This window comes from Solanum tuberosum, unplaced genomic scaffold (genome assembly GCF_000226075.1).
Source record: "Solanum tuberosum cultivar DM 1-3 516 R44 unplaced genomic scaffold, SolTub_3.0 scf00179, whole genome shotgun sequence".
Lineage (NCBI taxonomy): Eukaryota > Viridiplantae > Streptophyta > Magnoliopsida > Solanales > Solanaceae > Solanum > Solanum tuberosum.
In genome coordinates, this window is record NW_006239105.1 from 714062 (window position 1) to 729882 (window position 15821).

A 15821-nucleotide genomic window follows, 5' to 3' on the forward strand; every position below is an offset into this window, starting at 1 on the left:
CGGCCCCCCCCCCCCCTTTTCGGTGGTCCTTCCGATCACCGGAAACTTTTCTCTCACCTACTTTTTTAGTTGAAACCCTTTCTCTGTAATGGAGGATTGTGGACAGAGCTGCCGGCCAGATTCACCATCGGAGAAGAAGGCGAGTCGATCTCTTTTAACCAGCAGTCCTCGCAGATTTATCCAGAGGTTAATAGAGGGGTTGAGGGGGCTGCCAGCTTTTTATCACATGGGGAGACAAGAAAAGACAAGGGGTCAGGGCCCACTTCAAATTCAAATTCGAAGTCAAATACGGGCCAGTTCTTGTTTCTGTCTTCTTCAAACCAAGGCCCAAAACACAATAACCACAAATCCACCCAAGCCCAACGGAGAATTTTAAAAATCCTAAGAGCTCCAAGGCCCGCTCACGTGAGAAGGACGTGGAGGGGGAAAAAGGCCTTAGAGGTCTTAAAGACCTCGATTCTCAATTCCTGCAAGCTGGGAAAAAGAAGCTAAAGAAGAGGTGGAAGATACGATGGGGCAGAAAGAAGGGGAAGAAAGGATTTTCTCCAACACCCAGGAAACGGTTCGCGAAACACAGCCTCATGAGTCTGAACTCCCTAAAAAAGGAAGAGAACCTGTGCAAGTGACAGAACAGGATTTGCAGATTCAACAGATCCATGACGCCGATCCAGTCAATATGCAAATTCCTCTTTCTCAAGAAGTTATCGAGACGGAAGCATCAAATTGGGTTAACTCCCATATCCTAGAGTTGAGCAATACTTATGTGGTAGCTTTCGAAGGTTTTGAAAAAGAAACCATAGTTTGCTAATGAAGATTGATGAGAGAAAAGTTTTGCTAGATAACAAGGGGCCTGGTAAGGTAGTGTCTACTCCAAAGAGCAGGGGAATTGACAAAAATGAATTAAAAAACCTTAAATCCAGTCTTAATGAAGAAGTGGAAGGGAGCAGGAGCAGGGGGAGAAATTTGTGTTTGACTTTTAAATGAAATTAAACCTATTGACATGGAATGTAAGGGGGTTAAATGACCAAACGAAGAGAACAATGGTGAAGAGTCTAATGAAAAAATGGAAGGCAGTGTTTACTGTTTTCAAGAAACAAAGCTCAGCAAGGAGGTTGAAGTAATGGCCAAGCAATTATGGTCATGTCGATGGATGAAGTGTGGTTACCTGGAAGTTGTGGGTACCAGTGGGGGGGTCCTTATGATGTGGGATAGCAATATTCCATCCCTTATGAGTTTGTTTCAACTCATAACCTCTATACCTGGTACCTCACTGGAGTGTATGCTCCTCATACTAGGAATGAGAAGTTAATCTGTTGGGAGGAACTTGCTGCTGTTAGAACCATTTGTGATGGGCCTTGGGTCACATGTGGAGATTTTAACACCAACAGAACTATGGGAGAAAGAAAAGGATGCAACAAAATCTCTTTTGTTATGTCTGACTTCTCAACATGGATACATGAGATGGAACTACATGACCCCCAACTTCATGGTGGAGATTTATGTGGTTCAGAGGCCTCAATCACCCAAGTGCAGCGAGGCTAGACAGATTCCTTTTCTCTATGGAATGGGAAGAAAAATTCAAAAATATCAAGCAAAAGCTACTACCTAGAGTCCTCTCTGATCATTGCCCTGTCCTGTTAGAGTGTAGAAATTGGGAGAAGAGAAGGTCAAACTTCAAATTCGAAAACTGGTGGCTCAAGGTGGAAGGTTTCACTGAACTAATCCAAGTATGGTGGAATGATTTCTTGGTGGAAGGATGTCCAGATTACAGACTCAATGTTAAGCTAAAAATGCTCAAGGAAAAACTCAAAGAATGGAGCAAAGCTAACTTTGGGATGATAGCAAACAAGAAGAACAGGTTGCTGGAAGAACTGGCTGAGATTGATGAGTTATAGGGAACAAGAGATTTGACTGAAGATGAAATGATGATAAGAGCCACCATAGTAGTGGAGTTGGAAGAGCTGGCAAAAAATGAAGAATCAAGGTGGAGACAGCAATCCAGAGGAGTATTTGGCTGAAACAAGGGGACAATAATACAAGGTTCTTCCAAAGAATGGCAACTTCACACAGGAGGAACAACACCATTGACAGGCTAATAGACGAAGGAGAGATTGTAGAAGACCCTATAGAAATCAGAAACACTATGATTGAATTTTATAGGAAACTCTACACTGAATCTGAAAACTGGAGACCTAGATTTGATTTCCTGGATTGTCCAACTATCACTCAGGAGGAACAGACCTGGATGCAAAGACCTTTTACTGAGGAAGAGGTCCTGGGATGCTTAAAAACAGTGTAATGGAGATAAAGCTCAAGGTCCTGATGGCTTCACAATGAGTTTCTTCAAGTCATGTTGGGGAACTTTGAAGGAGGATCTGATGTTGACCATTCACAATTTTCACCAAAAGGAAGTCTTTGAAAAAGCTTTTAATGCCACCTTCATAGCATTGATTCCTAAAAAAGTTGGGGCAGAGGAATTAAAAGATTTCAGACCTATTAGCTTGATAGGGGGAGTATATAAGATTATTTCCAAACTAATCACTGAGAGGTTGAAGACAGTAATGGGGAGATTGGTTGATGTACACCAAATGGCTTTCTTAAAAGGAAGGCAAATTATGGATGCCTCACTTATTGCTAATGAATTGGACTCTAGAGTCAAACAAAAAAGGCTGGTATCTTGTGTAAACTGGATATAGAAAAGGCTTATGATCATGTTAATTGGTCTTTTCTGTTAAAAATCTTGAAGGACATGGGTTTTGGGAGGAAGTGGCTGAACTGGATAAGCTTCTGCATATCCACCGTTAAATTCTCACTAATTATAAATGGCAACTCTGAAGGTTTCTTCCAATCTCAAAGAGGGTTAAGGCAGGGGGATCCTCTCTCACCCTTCCTATTCATTCTAGCCATGGAAGGCCTCAACCACATGATTAGGAGAGCAAATGTCAATGGATGGTTAATAGGTTTTAAAGCTAAATTGCAGGGGAGAATGGAAAATGAGGTGGGAATTACTCATTTACTTTATGCAGATGATTCTCTGATTTTCTGTGAGCCTGAGGTGACACAAATCAGACACATCAGAGCTATTCTCACTATTTTTGAAGGTGTTTCTGGGCTCCATGTAAATTGGCAAAAGAGTTGTCTCTATCCAGTAAATCATGTAAGCAACATGGAACAACTAGCTAGCAATCTTGGCTGCCAGATAGCTACTCTACCAACAAAGTATTTGGGCATTCCTTTGGGTGCACAAAACAAGGACATAGGAGTGTGGAATGATGTTTTGGAGAGATGTGACAGGAAACTTGCAAGGTGGAAGAGTCATTACCTCTCTTTGGGAGGGAGATTGACCCTGGTCAAGTCAGTCCTAGATGCTCTTCCCTCCTACATGATGAGTCTTTTCCCTATTCCAAAACGCATTGAGAAAAAGATCAACAAACTTAGAAGATCTTTTCTTTGGAATGGAAACAGAGAAAATAAAGGTTACAAGCTAGTCAAGTGGGACATTGTAACTCTTAGTAGGAAGCATGGGGGACTGGATATAAAAAAGCTAAGCCTCCAGAACTCATGCCTTCTACAAAAATGGTTATGGAGATTCTGCATTGAAGAGATAGCACTATGGAAGAGAGTCATCATTGCCAAATATGGACTACAAAGTCATTGGTCTACTGAGGTTCTGGGAACTTTTGGGTGTAGTGTTTGGAAGACCATTAGAAGACTATGGCCACAGTTCAAGGATAGCATCTCACTTACAGTGGGAAATGGCAGGAAAATTGACTTTTGGAATGATTTATGGATTGAAGAAGAGTGCCTTGCAACTCTATTCCCAGATTTGGTTATACTCAGCCAGTAGAACAAGGACACAATTTCTCAGATGTGGAGCCCTCAGGGATGGAATTTCTTGTTTAGAAGAGCCCTCAATGATTGGGAGATAGAGAGAATCACTGCTCTACTTCAGATCCTAAATACCTTCCCAGGCACCTCCAATGAGCCTGACAAGCCTATATGGAAATTACAGAAGAAAGGAGTGTTCACAGTGAAGTTCTGCTACTGGAGTAGCAATGCTGGTCAAAGAAGAAACAAAATCTGGCCTTGGAAATTAATTTGGAAGATAAAAATACCTCTAAAGGTATCATGTTTTGCCTGGTTGGTGTGTAGAAGGGCATGCCTAACACATGAAGTGCTTCAGAAAAAAAGGAAGACAAATTTGTTCAAGATGTTTTATGTGTGATCAAGATGCTGAAGTCAATGGACATCTGTTCCTCCACTGTAAGGTAGCTACCAATCTATGGAACATGTTTTTTTGCAACCTTGGTGTTTGCTGGGCAATTCCACAGACCACCAAGGGTATGCTAGACGTCTGGAAGGAGATAGGAAGAAGACACTCTACTGAAGACTGGTGGGAGTTAATACCAGCTTGCATTTGGTGGACTCTAATGGAAAGAAAGGAATGCTAGATGTTTTGAGGACAAGACTAACAACATTGAGAAGATAAGGATGAATAGCCTTAGTCTTTTATACTTTTGGTGTAAACAGGATATGAGGGGGGATATAGAACTTTTTATAGATTTCATAGGCAATTTGTAATCTCCCTAGGGGTAGGTTTTGTTTATGCTCTGATCAGATTGTAAGTGACTATGATCATCATCATTTGATGATGAGTCTTTTGTGAATACACAGTTACCCTTATTTCAAAAAAAAAAACTCAAAGTAGACATACCATAGCACCTCCTAAGATCATACAGTAACATGGAGCATATACTCTAGAGTAATAGTATTAACAACACAAATTTCACCTACAAGCAGCTGTGGGTCTCACTAGAGCACTTTCTCAATCCCAATCGACTGAACTCTTGGCTTGGATTTTTGAGCCCACGTCAGGAAACGTAGTAAATGAGGAGTGAATAAACTGATTTAGTAAGTTACTCAATCCGAGTCCGAATTGAGACATTCAAACTTTAGAAAAACATGTTCAATGAAATGTGTATGTGTGTATATATCAAAGAAAAGTTCTTAACTGTACTCTTTTTTGAAATCAGTAACTTTGTATCATATCAGGGATCAAAACAGTACTTGGGTAGTAGTAGTACTGAAACCATATTTTACAAGGGAGCTGCTCTAGGATCTACTATCTCTATCTATAACGAATCTAAAACATCAATGGTAGACACAGACACACAGTATCATTAGAGTAAACACCAAAAACATATCAGTATGTGATGTGATTCTAGGAATCTAGATGCAAGCAGTGTTATCAAAGGCGAAAAGTGCAAAAAAGCTCTAAGGTCGGTGGGGGCTTTAAAGCGCAAATAAAGCGTGGGCTTTAATGAAAAAAGGCGACAAAAGGAGAAAAAAATACAAATATATATGTTTAGTCCAAGACTAATAATTATAAACATGAATGACACATTTATGACCAAAGAAATTGATTTTTTTTATGATAAAGTGAAATATCAATTGTTTAGTGTCACTTCTTCATAAGAGGCTCATTGGCAAAGAAAAGTTTGCCTTAGAACCTTGATGACAACACTGAAGCGCACATAAAGCGAGGCGAAGCGCTCAACATGTTTTGAGCCTCGCGAGAGGGATTAAGCGCGCCTTTGATAACATTGGATGCAAGAACAATAAATTGAATCACAATTAAACATACAAGACAAGATACAAAGATATGATTAAGAAATTGAAATGAGAGGGCATAAACTTTAGAATAAAAGAAGGGAATTATCTAACAATTAAAATAAATTAACCATTAGATGTAATCCAAGGGAGAAAAGAAATGGGTTTTGGTAGTAGGTGGATTAAATGGATCAGTTTCTGTATTTCCAGTGTGAAGTTCTCCCTCATGATAAATGGCAACACAGAAGGCTTCTTTCAATCCCACAGGGGTCTTAGGCAAGGGGATCCCATGTCACCTTTTTTGTTCGTATTAGCTATGGAAGGGTTAAATCATATGCTCAGAACAGCAAATGCTAATAGATGGGTGAAAGGTTTCAGTGCTCAGACAGGTAGAGGTGAAGATGTTGAAGTGTCTCATTTGTTTTATGCAGATGATGCCTTAATCTTTTGTGAAGCAGAGACAAGTCAGATCATGCATTTGAGAGCCATCCTAACAATTTTTGAAGGTATCTCAGGTCTCCATGTAAATTGGCTGAAAAGTCACATTTCTCCTATCAACCAGGTTTGGAATTTGCAAGATCTGGCTGTTATTCTGGGCTGCCAAGTGGAATCTTTACCAACTAAATATTTGGGACTGCCACTAGGTGCTAAAAACAAAGAATTAGAGGTGTGGAGTGGGGTGTTGGAAAGGTGCGAGAATAAACTATCTAGGTGGAAAAGTCAATATCTCTCTTTAGGGGGCAGATTGACTCTCACCAAGTCAGTTCTTGATGGCATGCCTACATACATGATGAGCCTTTTTCCCATACCAAAGAGCATTGAAAAAAAACTCAATAGAGTTAGGAGAGCCTTTCTATGGCAAGGAAACAAGGAGAAGAGAGGTTATAACCTTGTGAAATGGGATGAACTGACTCTCAACACTCAACAAGGGGGGCTCAACCTGAAGAACCTCAGCAAACAAAACACCTCTCTCTTGCAGAAATGGCTTTGGAGGTTCTCCTCAGAAGAGAGGGCCATTTGGAGAAGATTCATAGCCGGAAAGTATGGTTTACTCAATCACTGGACAACTGAGGAGGTTGCGGGAACCTTTGGATGTAGTGTCTGGAAAACCATAAGAAGATTATGGCCTCATTTCAACAACAACATGTCAATCACTGTTGGAAATGGTTTGAAAACTGATTTCTGGAATGAGGTGTGGATTGGAGAAGACAGTCTTAGAAACTCCTTTTCACATCTTTACACTTTGAGTACGCAAAGGAATGTCTCTGTATCCCAAGCTTGGAGTCAGCAGGGATGGGACCTTGTTTTTAGAAGAGCACTAAATGACTGGGAAATTGGGGAAGTTGCTAACCTATTGGGAGTACTAAACTCACACCCTGCTTTATCTCTGAGGCCTGACAAACCTAGATGGAAATTACATAACAAGGGTGTGTTCACAGTGAAATCATGTTACTGGAATCTTAACACAAGGCAGTCAATGGTAGACATTTGGCCTTGGAAGTTAATCTGGAAGACCAAATGCCCCCCAAAGGTAGCTTGTTTTTGTTGGTTGGTTTGTAGAAAGGCTTGTCTAACACATGAAGCTTTACAGAAAAGGGGATGGCAATTTTGTTCATGATGTGTCATGTGTGAACAGGAAACAAAAGTCAATGACCATTTGTTCCTTCATTGTAAGGCAGCGCTGAGCCTATGGAACATGTTTTTGGATCTGTTGGGAGTTAAATGGGTGATGCCTAGCACAACAAAGGAACTACTAAATAGCTGGAAAGGTATTGGGAACAGAGGAAGAAATGAACATTGGTGGAGAACTATCCCTGCTTGCATATGGTGGACCCTCTGGAAAGAAAGAAATTTAAGAAGCTTTGAGGGACAAAAGTCTAACTTACAGAAGATTAGAATGAATTGTATAAGCCTTTTGTTTTTTTGGTGTAAACAGAATCTTGTAGGGGATATAGTAGATTTAGTTGATTTTAAAGGAAACTTGTAAAGTATACCCATGGGTGGGATGTAAGTTTCCTATTCATCATTTTTTGGGATGATGAATTTTTTGGTGTGAATACAAAGTTACCCTTGTCTCAAAAAAAAGGCTATGAATGTTGCATTAAAACTTCTTTCAAATACTTCTTTCTCATAGAAGTTTTGAAAAACATTCATGATTTCCTGATTCACAATCTCCCAGCACTTGCTCTGGACCAGGGGCTTTATTTGCTGTACACCTTCAAACACCTTAAAACTTCAACCTCATCAAAGTTCCAATCTCTCATTGTCCCCCACTGAGGGAGTTGGACAATTAGTGAACAAGATAATAGGCCTCCAATGAATGGTTTAAGTATACAATTTCTGGTAGAATTCAATAATGGCACCCTCAATTCTAGCTGGCTCCTCTATTATTTCACTCTGTACCATTAATTGATCAATGTGGTAGAACTTGGTGTTCCTATGAGCCTCTTTCACCATAAAGCCCTTGACTTTTGTCTCCAATAGACTTTTTCATTCCTGGTCAGTCCCTCGAAGTCTAAGGTTAAAGCTGCTTTCTTGGTTGATTCTTCCTCTATTGTTTTTGATGACTGTGGCACCTCGACTAAGTCCATGGGATACCTGCCACCTTCCACCACTGACAGGTACCAGGTTACTCTGTCCACCAAGGCTAGGACAGATATGGGACACTTGGTGTTTTTGTATTCTTCCTCTATAAATGGTCTGCTCCCAGTATCACAGCCATATCTGCCGCAGTTGTTTTAAAAGTTGTTTCCTTTGGATCACTAGGTTGCCAACCTTACTTCTGCTCTACTCCTTTAGCTTGGATGTAGTGCTTTTTATTTACATGTTAGCACATAGTCAGGCCGTCCTGTAAAATTGAAAGCACTCCACCAATCTTCTATCCTATCACTGAAGCCTGTTGTTCCAAGCCACCAATTTTCGAATTCAAAGTAGTTCTTTCTTTTTGATCCAAGAGCCCCCCGTCCCCCCCGTAAGGCTTAGGGATGTGATCAGAGGCCAACCTTTGCTATGGAAACTGTTTTATATTGCTAAAACTGCCATCCATTCCTCTGAAATTAGGAAGCTGTTAATCCTGGAAGCTGTCTTGATTATCCCTCTTGAACCAAGTATAGCTGACATCTTGTAGCTGGAAAGTGTTCTAAGTCACTTCTGACTGTTCTTACTCAGGTCTTGGCTCCATCGTACATGTCCTTAATTGCCCTAGTGTAAGCCACTGGTACACCTCTTGACTCCAAACATCTCCATAGATCATTTTTAGGAACTTAATCATACACCTTTTCTAAGTCAATGAACACCATGTGTTAGTTTATCTTCCTATCCCTATACTACTCCAACAATCTCCTTACAAGGTGAATGAATTCTATAGTTGATCGACCTGACATGAATCCAAATTGTTCTCGGAGATGGCATACCCCTCCACGTCCTCACCTCGACTACCCTCTCACAAATTTTCATAGTGTTGCTTGGTAAAATATCTTAATAAAAAAAGTAGAAGTAGAGATTCCCCCCTTCTTATTAAGAGAAGTTTCATTGTAAAAGTTGAAAAATCTCTTGATAATATATATGACTAATACTACTTTCTTAGTTCTATTATTCTCTTTACAACTTTTCCGCACACTCAAATTCATATCATACAAAATCAGCAATTTTACTCATTGAAGGTCTTATGTCTCAGATATAGAACACTGGTATCTGCACAAATAGTAGGCATAGGAGAGGCCCCTTTATTGCTTTTAGATTTCGTGAAAATTATGGGGATTATTGTCCAATTTATTCTAAAAGATACACATTGGTATCGTTGTTAACAATTTGTTGTGTTTGTTGTTGGATTTGTGATCTTTATATATCTGGAGAATAATCAGTGTGTTGCATTCTTAATGTTTCACATTTTGTAGGAGTCCTGGCAGCAACCCTGAGTGGCTGGGCAATGTAATAGTTGCAATATTTATTGCTGCCATAGCATGTTTGACGCTGGTGTATCTTTTGTCATATATTCATATTTCAGGTATGTTTGCAAAGTTGCTTTTCTATATTGTTTGTATGTTAAGGTTTCTGAATTTCCCTTAGTATAACTTAGCTGCCCCTGCTTTATTTTCTTCATCTTCACCCACACCCAACAATACACACCATTATAGCAACATCTTCTCCCCCCTGTCAACTCACAAATCACCATATTCTCATCTTTTGTTTCCTCACACTTGAAAAGAAATAGGAGAAATTCAAGAAAGAGCTCCTCATATCCTGATCTTTTACATACTTGAGGTTATTGGTATAAATGAAAATATTCTCCAGAACTCTTTTTGTGGAACTTAAGTCCTTTTCTGATGTTTGGTTGCGGGAACATATTTTCCACGAAAAACATTTTCCAGTAGAAGGGGGAAAAGTGATTTGTCTTATTAATAGGCCGTAGTCATTTTCCTTCACTACTATCTCAACTCTTAATTTCATATTACTGCCCCAACCAACACTTATTATTATCAATTTGATACTCAAAATTTTCATCAGAACATTACCCAAAGTTGCGAATATTACTATCAATCTGTAATAAGTACTTCTCAAAGATATTTCCGCACCAACCCGGGAGGGGTGGGGGTGCGGGACACTTTCTGAAACATGACTTCAGTCATACAGAGCTTCCCAAACTCCTTACCTTACTACTACATAATTTAGGGTTTTTCTTGGTGTAGTTTTCTGCATGTTTCCTTGAGATGAATAATTAATAAAAGAGGCCCTAGTTTTCATCCACAATATTTTGAAGTTGCTGGGATATTATGACCTTCTATGTTCTCTCAAAGCTTTTGAATAGGATCTGGAATGAAGGATAAGGCCTTAACCGTCTGGGTTTCTAGAATCTAGACAACAAACAAAGTTAGCTCTCTATTCTAACAGTGGTTACATTGTGTGCAGTAACAAATGGATAATCTTAACTAATAACCTTATATACATGACCGCAAACAGGGAAAGGAAAGACAAGTGACTAAGACCTTATTTTTTTTTATTAAGATTAATACGTTTAAATCTGAATTCATATTTGAATATTAAGATGTGCATTAAGTTTAGATGTTTGAATCGTAATACACATAACTATTTACGACATTGTATTAAGATCTGATTACTAAATAATTAAGATGGTTTGTTTTCAACATCTAAATGTATAATTCTTGTATTTGTTTAGAAGTAGTAAATATAGAATTCAAAAAAACTACTAAATTAATATAATACTACATCAGTAAAGCATCCCTTAAATATTATGAGGTGGTTAGTGGTGGTGATGGCTAGCGATAGTGGTTGTTGGTGCCGATTGAGGATGATGTTGGTTAATGACTGTTGTTGTGGATGGTAGCTAATGGCGATGGTGGCATCTGATAGTTGTGGTGGATGATAATGATAGTTAATGATGGTGGTGAATAATGATAGTGGTTGACGATATATAGTGGTCATTGTTGGATTGGTGGTAATGGTGATTAAACAGTGGCTAGTGGTGGTGATAGCTGATTGTAGTGATTGCCACCGGTGGTGGTTTTGATTGAGGATGGTGGTTGCTGATAGTTGATAATGATGGTTGTGGGTGGTGGTTGCTGGTAGTTAATAATGGTGGTGGCGGCGACAATGATGAATGGATGGAGTATTGATAAATTGTTATTTTAATTTCTCAGATCTATTCAGACCCATGAGATGATTGTAAAATAAAAAATACAAACTCACTTGATGATTAAAATTTGTAATTCAATGGTGGAAGTGGATACACTTTATTCATGAATATGTAATGAGTTTATACTTACACAATGATTCTATCCAAGGAAAGAAATCAAAACCAATAAATAATAATATTATAGTATCTTCTATATATGCCTATATATATACAACTCATATTCTTTAACATGAATTATTACGATTCGGACGTAAAAAGAAGAGACTTAGGGTGTGTTTGGAAGAAATTAAAAAGTAACCTTGTAACTACACCGTGTAATTACCAAGAATTCTCATCTCCCATTAGAATTGGAGAGTGTAATTATTCCCTCCCAATTACACTCAATTCCCTGCTAAACCAAGTAATTATTTGGCCAAACATTCATGCCAAACTGTGTAATTACACCCAATTACTCTCAATTCCAATTACAGGTGACTTTCCAAATAGGCCCTTGTATGATTAAGATTAAGACCTTCTTCTAGTGCAAACAAATAAGACCTAAATAACTAAACACTGCATGGTTGTGGTATTTTTTGTGAGGCACTCTGTTAATAATATTCCTTGAATGTCTTTATCAAAAAAAAAAATATTCCTTGAATGTTGGTTCAAGTAAAAAGCTGAATGGATAATCATGTTTCTAAGTTTAAAATAATCTCAAAGAAGATCTCTTTTGGTTCTGTGGGTGATTTAATTGTATTGAAGTGATACACAGGACTTGAAATGTTTTAGAATAGTTCAGTGTGCAGCACATCTTGCATAAAGTTTGGTTCCAAACTATAACTCAGTCTGGTGTAAAACTAGTTGCTTTTTTCGTATATTTGACAGCTTCTGTTTATTGAAATTCTTATCAGAGATATCCCAGTCTATATTTAAAATGCACTTTATTTTCTCTACCAAGATTTAGCATATTGTTTTGCTTCTATTGGAATCAGTACTTCATTAGGATCTTGACTGCTGTCTATGTTTCATTTCACTCTTGATCCTCATACTCTTATAGATCTTGCCCGTATTGATGTTTCATCAAGCAAGGGTTCGGTACCTACTGCCCAACGTGTACATGTTTCTTTGATTCAATACTAAGAAAAAACTTAACCACATATTTAAAATTGAACAGTGGCATGTTATAGCCTTTAAATTAGCAGTATCCAAAAATAAATTACTTTCACAATCCAACAAATAATCACCAGGATTCTGTTACAAGATCCAGCTACTTATCCCCCCTCCCCCATTGAAACAGTTACAAGAAGACTACATTACTGATAAGAATCTCATCTAAAGTTAATTATTTAATTTACAGCGAGTGCAATTAAAATCACATAGAAATACCTAGGTGTGGCTATTATTTGGTATGTGATGCATAACTTTAAATCAAAATCTCATTTTGAGTTTCAGGTGCAAAGGTGCCACTTATTATAACGACCTGTCTTCTGTTTGGCATCTCGCTCGCCGTGATTCAACTAGGTGTTGTTCCACCATTTACTGAAGATACTGCCAGAGCTGTAAATGTAAGTTGATGAATTATCAATCTTCCATGCAAAATGCAACATAACAAATCTTGATTTTGAATGACAACTCAGCTTAGCCTTATCCATCAGTTTTAATTGAATGGGTAGGAGTAATATATTGAACACATTTAAGGTGTCAATTTTTACCTTGCTTTATCCATAAGTTGGAAGAACCATGATATCCAGTTAGCGCTGATGATTGGAAGCACCGTGTATAGAGAGTCACAACTTTATGTAGGATTCTCTACTTCTTGTATACACTATGGATGTAGGGGTTGTTCCCGTCATATCAAAAAAATAATTATCCTCATCAAGAAGAAGTTGGAAGAACAGTGAGATGCTCCAGTTTGTTTTTTGTGCTTCATTAATGAAATAATCAATGTCCGCTGATTATTAATTAAATTGTTTGATTGTGTCATATCTTCCTTATCACACTAACTTCCCTATTGTTTTAATATTCTAAGCTGAGATACAAGAAAAACACCCGCTGCTACCATTTTAGCACCATGTATAAGAGCTAAAATAGGACTAGGCCCCTCCACAGCATCAGGTTATCATAAATGAAGGGGAATTAGATAGATTTAGTCTATATTTTTCATTTTTAATTTTACCTCATCAAAAAAGAATTAGAGAGATTTGGCAACTGTACTGGCAAAGAAGAGAACAACATGACCTTACGTTTACTGGACTCCCTAGACTTCACTCTTTCAGCACTTGAATACTTCCAAAAGGGTCAGGCGTGCCCCTGTCCCTGTCTCTCAAGTGTATGATCCACCTATTCACTGAGTGACTTTTTCTACCGCTGTGCCTGGAGTCCCTATCTCCTTACACTTACGATATAATACACAAAATCATTTTAAATTGGATAAACTCTTTGTGCAGTCATACTCCACCATGTGACTATGTGAGGAGTATATTACTTCAAAAGTTCTGCACAGGACAATACTTATAACCTAGCAAAAGTAGCTTGCAGAAAATTTAATATTTTCTCTAGTTTGTTGTCCAACTCTCCTTAAAATAAAAATGATGTTGAATTTTGGATAGATACCACGTGAAAACCTGATGACTATTTGAACTATTGTTTTCAGGTTGTGCATGTTGTAGATATGACAGGAGCCAATGGCAAAAAGCAAGAGCCAGCCTCTTACATTTCTTTATTTTCAACTACTCCAGGAAATCTAGTTAAGGAAGTTGAACAGATTGGAGAAGAATTTACTTGCGGCACTGATAAGCCTCTTGATTTTGTAACGTTTTCGGTCAAGTATGGTTGTTGGAGTGACAAAAATGCTAATATTGGCTGGCATGAGACAGATATTCCTCTGATTCGTGTTGAGAATGATATCAAGGGTGACAATAGAGTAACTCATGTATCCATTGACACTAAACTTTCCACACGCTGGACTCTGGGTATCAACACTGATGAAGTCGAGGATTTCCAGTTGAAAGGTACTTACAAATACTCGTGAAGGTTGTCATTACATTTTCTTATCTACTTGCTCAGATACATTATTTCAGTTCACTAGCTGTCAAATTTTGGGAGTTTCAGAGGGTTACATTTCTCTCTCCATGTGAATTGTCTTGAATAGTTCTCCAAAGAACTTGAATCGCAAAAAAAGATTCAGTTAGATGGTGAAAAATACTTTTCCATAGAGCTACCTTCCTATCAGTGCTATCAAAAGCGAAAAGTGCAACAAGGCTCTAAGGTCCGTTGGGTGTTAAGCACAAAAAAAGCATGGGCTTTAATGAAAAGGCACAAATGGAGAAAAAATACAAATATATATGTTTAGTCCAAGACTAATAATAATATGCATGAATAACAAATAAATGAACAAAGAAATTGATTTTTTTTTACGATAGCGTGAAATATTAATTGTTTAGTGTCTCCTCCTAGGAGATGCTTATTGGCACGGAAAAGTATGACTTTTAGCCTTGATGATGACTATGAGCACACATTAAGCGAGGCGAAGCACTCAACATGTTTTGTGCTTCGCTTCAAGGCTTAAGCGCGTCTTTGACAACACTGATTCCTATTCAACAAGGCTACTACACTAGAAACTTCTTTCCTTGACTTCTTTTCTGATCATGCTTTTCCCATGTTGTTCCACAGTTCATTGTTTAACACAGTTTTTATAGGTTAGTCTATTTGGAGAGATGATGCACCTCTGACCCGCTCTTTTTTTAAAAAGAAATCTTTTTATCTGGACTAAGTGAGTTCTTCATATGCCATATCATGGACCTTCATCAGGCTTTTGCCCCACAAAGATTTTTATCATTGTTCTTCTTTATACTCTTGTAGATAGATGACTAGGTTCTTACAGAGGTTGCATGAAATTAACAAGTTGGTCCGTCTTATTTTCATTTTCCATCTTAACAAGATTAAGATTCTAGTTGAGGCCTGGCCAGTATCATATCATGCTAATCAAAAGTTTTTAGGGATTTGCTTTTGTTAATTCTATAATTCTAGCCTGGTCTGACTTTGTGCTCTTATCAAACTATTTCCACTTTTCGATATCTCCAGTCAGAATTTAAAGGTAGATATTTTACGTATTCTTGACTTATTAGAAACAATTTACAGAATTTTGTTGTGCTCAAGTTGTGCATTGTGCCAAGGAAGATTCCATTACTAGTTCTTAGTTTCTGTTGGAGTTAAAATTGCTCCTCATGCTAACTTAAATGTATGGCAGAACAGAACAGGTATTAGATTTGGTCCATGTAGCCTGGTTGCTTCGATTCCTAGGTCCTTGCCTATCAGATACGCAAAAGCTTTACACACTTGAAACAATGCCCACTAGAAATGGTTTAGTATGAGTTGAATAATAAATTTATTAATAGTTCTTGGAAGAGGGTGTTGTATTGGGTGGACTGAGGTGCTTAATGCCTCTCATGCTCTCTAGACTGCATTGTTTCGCAGGACTAGATGAGGCAACAAGTTTGCAAAATAAGTTGCGAGAAAATTACCGTAAAATGTGGTTCTTATGATTTAGAGGTATACATAGACGGGGGGGGGGGGGGGC

General features: G+C 38.2%; 1 protein-coding gene across 1 annotated transcript in view; it reads left to right on the forward strand.

Annotated features, from left to right (window-relative positions):
* LOC102602520 (endoplasmic reticulum metallopeptidase 1) overlaps positions 1–15821 on the forward strand; it is a 26760-nt gene that overhangs the window by 9655 nt on the left and 1284 nt on the right. The window contains exons 9-11 of the mRNA XM_006354621.2: positions 9507–9616; positions 12695–12807; positions 13896–14253. Of these exons, the coding sequence (XP_006354683.1) occupies positions 9507–9616; positions 12695–12807; positions 13896–14253 (581 nt within the window). The remainder of the gene's footprint in view (positions 1–9506; positions 9617–12694; positions 12808–13895; positions 14254–15821) is intronic.